This window comes from Bacillus rossius, chromosome 1 (genome assembly GCF_032445375.1).
Source record: "Bacillus rossius redtenbacheri isolate Brsri chromosome 1, Brsri_v3, whole genome shotgun sequence".
NCBI classification, from domain to species: Eukaryota; Metazoa; Arthropoda; class Insecta; order Phasmatodea; family Bacillidae; genus Bacillus; species Bacillus rossius.
The window spans coordinates 35633171-35644635 of NC_086330.1; the positions used below are offsets into that span (position 1 = coordinate 35633171).

At 33.0% G+C, this 11465-nt stretch overlaps 1 protein-coding gene across 2 annotated transcripts; it reads left to right on the forward strand.

Annotated features, from left to right (window-relative positions):
• The first annotated feature begins 592 nt into the window (after positions 1 to 592).
• LOC134528069 (dynein regulatory complex subunit 5) lies at positions 593 to 11208 on the forward strand. 2 transcript variants are annotated; one of them, XM_063361291.1, is made up of 2 exons: positions 593 to 721; positions 9193 to 11208. In XM_063361291.1, the coding sequence occupies exon 2, from the start codon at positions 9226 to 9228 to the stop codon at positions 10651 to 10653; it is 1428 nt and encodes a 475-aa protein (XP_063217361.1). In that variant the 5' UTR covers positions 593 to 721; positions 9193 to 9225; the 3' UTR covers positions 10654 to 11208. The 2 variants fall into 2 exon arrangements, with proteins under 2 accessions (XP_063217361.1, XP_063217371.1); XM_063361301.1 differs by lacking the exon at positions 593 to 721 and adding an exon at positions 7011 to 7119.
• Positions 11209 to 11465: the final 257 nt, after the last annotated feature.

Here is an 11465-nt window from a genome sequence, read left to right on the forward strand (position 1 = left end):
CGCGCCCTAAATTATTTCGCACACTGAAGCCTACGAGAAACGTTCGAGGTATGTTCGAATCGCGTGTAGTCAAACATACCAAATTTTCTGGGCCAAACTCGTGAGCCAGACTCGAACGTGTAGGAAGTTAAACATCCGAATTTGGGTGGTAAAGTTATACTCCTGGTATCTATATGAAGGTAATTTGTTTATGAAATGAAATTCGTAAATTAACTTTGATTATGTTATTAAAAGTAACTTAAAATCTTAATCATACATTATGATATTGGCCCTTAGTCAATAGGTATAAGAAACTATGGATTTACGTGGATAAAAAAATTAAATGCATTTTTCCTAATTGTTTTCACGCACTGGAGACAACACATTAATTAACCATGCTGAATAAAGCAAGTACAACCAGTAAGGATGAAATAAAATTCCGTACTTACAGAGTGTTTATTTTTGCAGTTCACTGACACTTTTTTTTAAAAGAGCATTAGCAATGAAAGGCGTAATTCAAGATAGCGAGTGTACAATGAACCAAATGTAGAAACCTGTTTTATCGTTTGTTGCTATAGCAACCGCCAGTGTAACCAACCTCAGGGGAACGAATAAACACGTAAAATAAACGTGAAACGAAGAACAATACAAAACGTTAACGTAAAATACGACAGAAATGTGTGTTGTGGTAAAGTTATGCAGATAGTGGTCGATTTGGGGCACTGAAATTCAAATCCAAAAGGTAATCTTGAAAATTACAAACTCTAATTTGTATTGAGAGATTTTTTTCAAGATAATGTCACTATGTGCGCATACTGAATATTAGCTAAACTATAAATATTCAGTGCCGTGAGATCAAACTAATAATTCATCTATATTTGAATATGTAATATTGTAGTAATTAAAATATTGTTGTGTTTATGAAACATGTAACGAACCAAATATAAAATATGATGCTCATGACGTGAGAAATATTCGAGTGTGTTTGTTGGTTATGAGGCGACGCATTTGATGCGTATTTCATGGTTCATGTGTTAGACACGGATCAATACTCAGGAAGAGAAAGGTGAGTGTCTCAAAATGATTCTCCCATCACCGTTTCTCTTCAGCCTACGTACTTCCAACTTCATTGCCCAATTAATTTGAAGTTCATGTTTCCACTGTACACAAAAAAAAGTAGATTTTTTTATGAATTATAAATAAATTATCGTCGGTGTTTGAGTATGCTAATGTGTAAGAGCTTACTACATACGCTTACATTTACATTTAGTCCTAACTACAAATAAATTGTCCCTTATGAAAAAAAAAAGTACTCCTGAGAAACAAAATAAGTTATTCACTCTAGGCGTTAGTAAATATCTAATATCTGTGTAAATTTGTTTATTAAATAAATAGTCCACGATTATTGAGTGGTCAGATAACGCACCTCCCTAACTCCTATTTTTTTTCTTCCATTGAGAAATATGGCGGATGTTGCAATGAGGCGGGTTTCCTCACTTCCCCTCCCCCACTCCACCACAACAGCTATATTTTGTAGTTGCTTCGTCTCTCTGTTTTACCCCCTTGAACTTTCCTATGTAAATGCGTAAAAACACTGCTTAATCTTGTTCTATATCTTTATAATATAATAGCTGACCCGGCAAACGTTGTTTTGCCATATAAAATATTTCTAGGGAATTTATAGCTGCAGTACCCGGCGTTGCCCGGGCTGAATACATGATGAAGGGTACCTTTTTCGAAATCAGATGTACCGTAGTTAGTAATTGTCTTCTTAATTTGAATGTCAAGTGTGCAAAATAATTTATATCACTTTCAGATCCCGACAGACGTTGCTCTGCCAGTTTATAGTTATTTACCTGGTCTGTATGTAATCTAGACTCTATAAAGTAATATAGAAAAAAGCTTAAAAATAAGAGATTACAAATATAGAAAAAATTCAATTATCTAGCTAATGCTCGACATGCATTGCAATGCCTCATTCAGCTATGTTTTGTAATATGTTTGAAGTAGTTACATATATACAAATCATCTATCCATCTCTATAAACATATATTTATCTCTATCTACATCTTTATATATCTATGTATCTCTCTATCGCTATTTATCTCTTTATATCTATATATTTACATATATACCTCACACTATCTCTATTCTATATATAAATCTCTATATAGCTCTATACATCTATATATATCTTTATCTAACCCATTTCATTCTCTATACCTCACTCTATCTCAACTTATCTCTCCGTCTATACCTCACTCTATAAATATATATCACTCTATCTCTGTCTGTCTTTTATATTTAAATAAATCGTGTCATGCGTGCGCACTTATACAACAAAAACAGACGAAGTGCCGCTATATAAAATGAAATGAACACATTTTTTGACACGATTCGTGCTCCAACTATTGAAAAATAGTTATACCGTCTCAGTAACCTTCATGGGCATGCGCATAACAAATCACCAAAATTTCATCGCAATCGGATGAATGGTATAGGAACGCATACGGCACAAACAAACGAAAATTAAAGACATGACAAACGCATCAAACGATGGTGCGTTTAAAATTCAAGGCAACTAACTCTATCTATTGACGAAGATAAGAACAAAACTGTTATGAGCGCCTTTATTTTTCTAGCCGCTGTGAGCTCCACTAAGCGGGCTGGTCTCACCAAGGAGAAAAATATGAATTTTCCAGACCTTACTATGTGTATGATCGTGTGGCAGACATAAAGAAATGACACTCACTCACTGTTTGTATGTCTATGACCTATGATTTTTTCTGTTATAAAATGAAATTATCACTTTTTACCCCCTTAGGGATGGAATTTCATATTAATATGTGGTATATGTGTTAATCCAGGTAATGAGCTCGCTTTAGGCAGGGAAGGTCATTCAAGTGTTAATTGATCAGCAATCGACTGATGTTGAAAAATATAAAATTCTATTAAAAATTAGGGGTTGGTGATAGAAGGGTGAAAATTTAGGGTTGTGTGTATTTTTTAATGCCACATTATAAAAAAATAGAAATTAAAAATTTTGTCTAAAAAATAAAAATAAAAAATTTAGGGGTGGACTACCCCTAACATTTAGGGGGATGAAAAATAGATGTTGGCCGATTCTCATAGATACCGGATAAGCACAAAAAATTTCATCAAAATCGGTCAAGCCGTTTCGGAGGAGTATGGCAACGAAAACTGTGACACGAGAATTTTATATATTAGATAAAATTCTTCTGTACGTGTGTAAGTGACTGAACTCCTCCTAAACGGCTGGACCGATTTTGATTAAATTTTGTGTGTGTGATTAAGTTGGTTCGAGAATGGTTAAGATTCACAATTTGATCTAATAGAAAATGTTTTTTTTTTTTTTTAGTTTATTTATTTATTTATGTTTTGTTGTTGATCTTTGGATGGTTTAGGTTCACAGTATATATATAGGCTATATATATATATATATATATATATATATATATATATATATATATATATGTGTGTGTGTGTGTTCTGTATTTATTTATGCGTTAATTTTTGGATGGTGTAGGTTCACAGTTAGATCCGGTAGGCAGCGCTGCGATCGTTTTTTAATTTTTTTTTTAATTTTTGGCATATCAGTTGGTGCTACGATCGGAATCTAGGAATTTTTTTTTATTTTGTTGCATTTTCGCATTTAATTTACTTGCGTCGTAACTTAGTGTTGTTGTTACATTAAAATTAAATTATAATTACGCGCTTATTGAGAATATTACATTATTGACGTGACAACGTCTTATAAATCGATGAACGCCGGCTGCACGCACGAAAAAGTGTCCCGTAACGCACATTGTCCCACTACGATATGTACCGTTACGCTCATTGTACGCTTGCGCGGCATCTATCTCTCTTCCACTTGATTGGAACAACCATCGATTTGACTTTTCAATTATGTTTTCGTCGTTTGAATTATTAATATTATGTAATTTAACGATCGTCCACCGATTTTCAGCACAATCGGTACGGTTATTTAAAAGTAATGTTGAATTTTCAAATAAGTTTCTGTACGAACAATGACGTTTTACAGTTACACATAATAATTCAAATTACACCCGGGATCTTTTGCACAATGTTTTTAAAAATATTGCAACACATTATAATTAAGTTTGGTGTATTTGGGATGCGTATTTGTTATAAAATCGTATTATAAAAACAAAATAATATTATTCCCCTACGGTGCTGCCATTAACGGTGACGGACGCGAACCGAACGAATCGCTCCATCTATAACCTTTCGCGGCAACCAGGCACTCGTTAATACATGTTTTCCTTTGTTTATCGCGAGGGGCGTCATTATTAATGAATTATAAATAAAATTTTGTGCCCGAGGTTACAAATGCATATAATTTTGAGTACTGGAAGACATAAAAACGTAAAATATTCACGACGAATTTTAATCTCGGCCCAGCGCACCACGAGCGTCTGGGTTGGAGATTAAAGCCTAAATTCTTTCTTAAACTTACTAATACTTATTTTTTTAACTGCAAGGGCATTTTTATTAAATTATACGTTTAATTTCACGACGAAAAAACTTCGTCGATAATGTGTAATTGCGAAAAAGCGTAAAACATTCTCGACGATCTTGAAGTTAAATAGCAAACATGTATAAAAGTTATAGTTAAATTAATCTCTTCTTTAAAGTAATAAACATATATGAATTAATAAGTGCAAATAAAAGTAAATTTATCAATTAAATTGTAGATTTTATTTCACTCTTTCTTTGTATCCATACAAAATAGTGATAATTCAATAAAAATGATTCAATTTTATTCATAAAAGTATGCAATCATTTCATCTATGTTTTGTTATGACGTTGTCACGTTAAACTATCGTCCGTAAACCGACTTTACAGACAACCAATTTTTTTATACTTAGTAAGAAATCATGAATACTCACTCCTTATACTCCTGGACGTTTTCATGGGAATTTTTTGAGGTTATGTTCCCGTTTGTATAAATTTCTTCATTAAAAATGATTTCATTAGTATTTTTTATAAATAATTAAAATTAATCAGTTATAATAAACATTTATTGATTGTTATTATTAAAATTTATCTTGTTTAATTTACTAAATTAAATAATTAGTTTTATTCGCATGTTTCTGTTAATATTTAATACTGAGTATTTTTTTTTTTTAATTTTATTGAATTTGTACTTTACAAACCATATTTATTATATCACTCAAGCCCTTTTATTATTTTATTTATATTAATTATTTTTATGCAAAATTAAGTAATTATTATATTACGCCAATCAAATGTAACTTCTAACGCGAGTACAGAAGTATAAACGCCCAATTTTTAAATTTATATTGCATAGTTTCTTCCAAACTAATTGAGGAGTAAATCGCTGTACTGTACATACATAGTCTATAGATAAATCTTGGATATTTGTTTATACGCAAAACGGGTATTAATTTTTAAAATATCAAAAAGTCAAAAATATATTTTTAATTAAATACCTAAATTAAACTACATGCACATGCGTAAGTGTGTACTGCTTATTTTTCATTGGATATTTTGTACTCAGGCTTCTTACAGCGCAGTTAAATGCAGATATTCTACTAATTAGAGTACAAGTGTTTGGTAATGATGATAATATTAGATTTTGGCTATGTCTTTTTTATATTGTCTTTCTTGGCCACCAAACTGTGTAGTTATGTTATTTTAGTAAAAATATTTTAATGATCTATAAACTACCCGATTTTTTTTAAGTATCCGGCTACGAATAGCAGTAAATAAACTTTGGCTCCCTTTATTTGAGTTTATTTTACGGTTTCGTTACAGTTATTTTTTAAGGCATCACATTTTTTGTAAAGATGGGAGGTTACACGCACACGCCATCATTATTCTTCCCAAAAAATTATGGAAAAATCAAAATTATTAATTTTAAATAAGCATGTTTTCGGCCGCTTAAAAGCAAAATTAATTGACACAGAGGAGTTCCATGTAATGACATCGGAATAGTTAATTACCTTTTTTTTAGTTAACACCCCACGTTACCGAAGTGGATCGGTTTCAAAAGATCTTTTACCAGTTACCTACTTAATTCTCGTAGCGGTTTGATTTATATACAGAGACTAGCTGCCCGGCCCGGCTTCGAACGGTTGTATTAATGGGGGGGGGGGGGGGGGGGAATGAGACCAAATCTCTTATTTACAGTTATAATAAATGAAATAAAATGAAAATTAATTAATTTTGACAAAAACTTAATACAATGCTTTGTAATGTACCGAAGAAAAACCGAACAGCACCGATGGTTTCCCGACTCTCGAGCACGCAACGTTGTCATGGAGACGAAGTACCCACTGTTTCCCGGGCTTAAACACCAATCAACATTGATAATCAGTTTATCTTAATATATATAAATCCAGTGTCCTGATGTTTGTTTCCAGTGAACTCTTCACCAAGTCAACCGATTTCGATGAAAATTGGCATTTATGTGTAATTTTTTCCAACTTGAGAGTTAGGATAGTTTTATTTAGATTAATGGTCTTAATAATTTATAATTAATAATATTAAGACCATTTATCGAAATAAAAACTATCCTATATCTCAAGTTGGAAAAAATTACACATAAATGCCAATGTTTATCGAAATCGGTTGACTTGGTGAAGAGTTCACTGGAAACAAACATCAGGACACTGGATTTATATATATTAAGATATATCTTATTACATTTTAATTTTGAATGATCATGCAACGTTCACTGGTGCTGAGACAAAACTAAAAATGGAGGTATTATTCTTAGAAACGAAAAGGTAGGCCACAACCTGCCTAAAATAATTTTGAGCGTGCGTGGTACTATAGAAAAGCCATTAACTGGAATGTTTCTGTTATCAATGTAGGTTAAACTAGCGTCATCGACCGTGAAATCGATTTAAGTAAGGCATTTCAGGAGTCGCGTTCAGTTGGTCACAACAACTTAGAGATTTATGCAGGAACCATAATAGTGGCAAATATTTCTGACCACGCACGTTTGACACATCTATGACGTTAGCACAACAAAAATGGCGGACGCGATGGACTTTCCCATTAGAAATTTCACACTGGATCTAAAATGCGTATTGGATGTTGTTTTTGAAAGATGGCTGAGCTGATACATTGGTAATACTATTAATTATTATTCTTATATTTTTAAGTTTTTTTACTCAATTTATCTATGATATCTACGAAATGGTCTACGCACATTAATTTTTACAACTAAGAGTTAAATTTGAATTCAAAGAAGTTAAGTTAGGTACTCCCAAATATGTCAGTTCAGGCCCCGTCGTACTGTAAAATATTTGTCTCCAGTATATTTGACAATAGAGTTGGAGAGGAAGTATTGGACGAAAAATAGCTTCCGATTTTCTCCATAAAATATATTTGGACTAAAAAACCACAAATATGTTCTTAATTATTATTTTTGGTCTGAGCTATCTCAAAATTTTCAGTCGTTTCTTCAATTTTGAATTAAATTGCTGGATGGAATTTTTGAATTTGTTATTATGTTTGTGCAATTAAAAAATTTTAACATCAATAAATTTAAATCACAATAATATTCGTTGCATAATAAAATTATTTTTTTAGAGATTTTTTCGAGTTTTAAAAACATAATTTCATTTTTACGAATAAAATGTTTTCGCATTCGACAGTTATATTAACCTTATGTAAGTTATTTAACTTTTTTAACTTCTTTAGTCAGCCATATACTCTTCGCCATTTTAAAGAATCGTTGAGACGGAAACGGATGTCATTTCAGTTTTCGCTAAGCACGATTTGATTGTCCGATCGCATCCAGCATCCAAGTTATGTTAGAACCCGTCTTATATGCGAAATATTAAACGGAAACTCAAGCCATCTAACTTGTCAAACAGATATGGTTGCGGTAGTGACATTTTCGGTGACGTCATAACTCTCCGACTTTATTTGGCACAACATATTGAAAGGTGTTGGAAAGGAAAATTTGACAGTGTGACAGGGCCTTTATAAACACATGCATGTACTGGTGGCTATCGTATGTTTGGCGCGTATGTAACAGCAAGAAACAATCTATATATATACAATAATTATTATTTTGTTTCGCATGGGTAAAACCCGGATATTCGCAATAACGCAATATTTTGCTTCGCATCGCGATATTTCGATCCCAGCATATTACAGACAGAGAAAGACAGTGTTAGTTGCAGGACCGTACTAACAAAAATCATCCACCCTACTTTCCTTCACACATTTGCATTTATATTAAATTGTATCTATAAAACACTATCATAAAAAAATTAACCATTTTTTCCATTAAGAAAAACATTGAACGAGATCGATTTTTGATAAATCCAGTTTTTGATTGTGATTATATGATAAATTTTTTACCTCATTGCAAAACCTTTGTAAAGAAAATGTCCATAATATATAATTCAAAATCTCATTTCACTACAAAAAATTATTCAAGGATAAAAAATTATATTTCCCCATTCCCTTCCTCCTGGGGGGGGGGGGGGGTCGCACACACACACACACAGAATAGCTAACACATCCCTGGTTGGTTGTAAGCGTACTGGGATACCGAACGGTGAAGAGGGGAAGGGGACATATGGGGCAAATACACAGAAACTCAAGCATCCACATAATCAACAATTTTCAGCTACTTATCTTCTAAACAAAATTACTTAAATCTAAATTAGTATTAAATGTCAAAATCTTACTTTGTGTTGATTTTTGTTGTTAGTTTTAATTATTTTAGAAATCAATGAATATATATACTTTCATTTGTTAGTTTAGATAACTTATAATAAATAAAAACTTTTTTAGTGTTTTGATAGGGAACACTTCAGTAAATAGGTTTTGTGTAAACGCTTTTATTCTTTCATATAAGAGCGTATGATATATATAGTGTCGTATAAATGTTTTTTTTATAAAGCATGAAACATTTATAACAGTTGGTACTATCATAATTATTTACATCCGACTCGCGTCTACAAAGGAGCGTTCTTATAAAAAAATATGAGCTAGTTCCAAAGTTACATAGGCCGCCGGCAGTCAGACTACCTAGGTGCCCAAGTTCCTAAAATGTCTCTCAGTGGCACTGTCTGAGTGTATGAATTTGTCAAAGCAAAATATTTTATTGTCTGAAAATCTTTTCATTAAAATTTTGACAGCAAAATAACAGTTATTACATATTACATTTTTCTTTCTGTCCAGGTTCGTGCATGAAGAACGCGTTTGAGAAGCAAGATGAATGACACAAACAACAATACTGCTGATTTGCCAAATTCAGCTACTGCTGATTTGCCAAATTCAGCTACTGCTGATTTGCCAAATTCAGCTACTGTTGATTTGCCAAATTCAGCTACTGCTGATTTGCCAAATTCAGCTACTGCTGATTTGCCAAATTCAGCAGCAGATGAGAAGGTAGCAGAGGAAAGCACGAGGGTACCAGTAGCTATTCCTAGGCTTTCAGACTTATGCGTAAAAGAAATAGCAAAAAATTTCCAGTTTATGCCAATTTTGGACAAAATACCTAAAAATTATGTTGAACCACTACTAGAACTCCTGGAAACAGATTTACCATTGACCTTAACTGTTCCTTTACTAGAAGAGAGTATTTTCTGGAAGCGGGCATGCGAAGAAAGATGGTCGACGATGAATTATGTGGCTGACTATGGCAGCTCCTGGAAAAGAATTTACTTGGAACGACATCTTCAAGAGTTTCTCGAAAATTTGGATCCTGACGAGTACTCTGAAGACCAGATGATGTCTGTGGTACGACTATGTGCGCCATTCATTCTTCGTCTAAGGCTGTGCCAGTTAGTTCATTCCAGGAAAATGGTACCTAGAAGGTTCGGAGGCAAACCTGAAGAAGGAGACCCTCTCTCTCACGACCATATTAACCTCAAAAGCTGTTTGTCTGGTTTGCCTAAATTAGAAGAGTTGGATGTCGTTTTTGGCATGCGGAAATTGGGTCTTGAACTAAAAACAGAATATTTTATGTTTTCGAAACAAGATTGTAACAATATCGGATTGGGAATGACTCAGCTAGAATCTATCAAGGAAGTGCATATTCATAGAAGTCTTTTAGATAATGGCCACCTAGCAAGTTTAGTCCAATACATAATTTTTGTCAAAACCCTAGAACACGTCGATTTTTCTAACTGCCTTATTTCCGACGATGGTGGGATGATAATCGGACAACTCTTGCGTGTACATGAAAATTTGAAGAAGATTGTTCTGACAAATAACAAAATTGGCATGGACGGTTCTCACTTCCTAGCATGTGCACTGACAGAGACACGATGTAAACTTAAATTACTCGACTTCCGGCTCAATCCAATAGGTGATGCAGGAGTAGCATATCTATGCTCTGCTCTTGCAGTCAGTGAGGTCCCGGAGGAGCTCAATATTTCAGGTTGTGGCATTGCAGAGAAAGGCGCTAAAAAGGTCTCTAGAATGCTGATGTATAACAAATGCTTGAAAGTTTTAAATTTAAGCAATAACTCCATCGGGGAACAAGGGGTGGAAGCTGTTCTCTTAGCACTTTCCCGCAACATTTCTCTAGTTCAATTGGATATGAGAATGACTGGCTTATCGGGCGATCAAGAACTAAGACTGTCTGAGTTTTTAAAAAGAAATCAAGGCAAGCTTGAAATTAGTGACTCATTTTAAGCAACAATATCATTTGATAAACAAAATAAATATTTTAAATTTTTTATTAGTGAATTTGGTGTATGCTCAAAATAGTGAATACTGTATAGTTTGGCCCAAGGGCGTAGTCAGGTAGAGGCAGGGCGGTGCGGCAAGAATTTGTTACACAGCAACTGTTTCAAAAATTTCAATAATCGTATGACTGTGGTATCTGTATCTATGATTCGCTCGCTAAGCACTACATGGTCAAAAATATGAACTGCATATTGCACTGGAAGAAAAATGCTCTGAAAGAGATATTTCAAACTTTTTGATCATGCCCTACTGATATGTATTCCATTTCTCTACTTTCTTTCCTTCCTGCTTACTTCCTATGCTCGTCTCCTCATACACATATACATACTTACGACCCTCCGTAATTTACTGCCCTTCTGGTTTACTACAGCAGTTTGGATGTATATAATTTTTGATCTCTACAAATGGTATCAGCTATTTAAACATGTTAACTATTTTTTTATAATAAATAAGTTACATTCCATGACAAAAACTGCTGAATAAAATATATATTTTCAAAAATGCATAGGTATTTATTACTATCTAATTAATTTTTTACGTGTTTCTTACAGAAATATATTTATATAAGCATGCATTTGTTGAAACTTCCTTATAAACCTATCATATATATGATATGTTAATCTCTTTAAATATTAAAGTGAAAATTATTTAAGCCTTACAATATTACTAAAGTGTTCGTCTAATATAACCTATAAACCATTTTTCAGACTTGTATTTACCTAGAAGTGTGTGAGAAGCACTAAAACCTGTATATTTTA

Bases quoted from the DNA above. Each gene is read 5' to 3' on its own strand.
- LOC134528069 (XM_063361291.1), top strand. From the start codon at position 9,226: ATGAATGACACAAACAACAATACTGCTGATTTGCCAAATTCAGCTACT.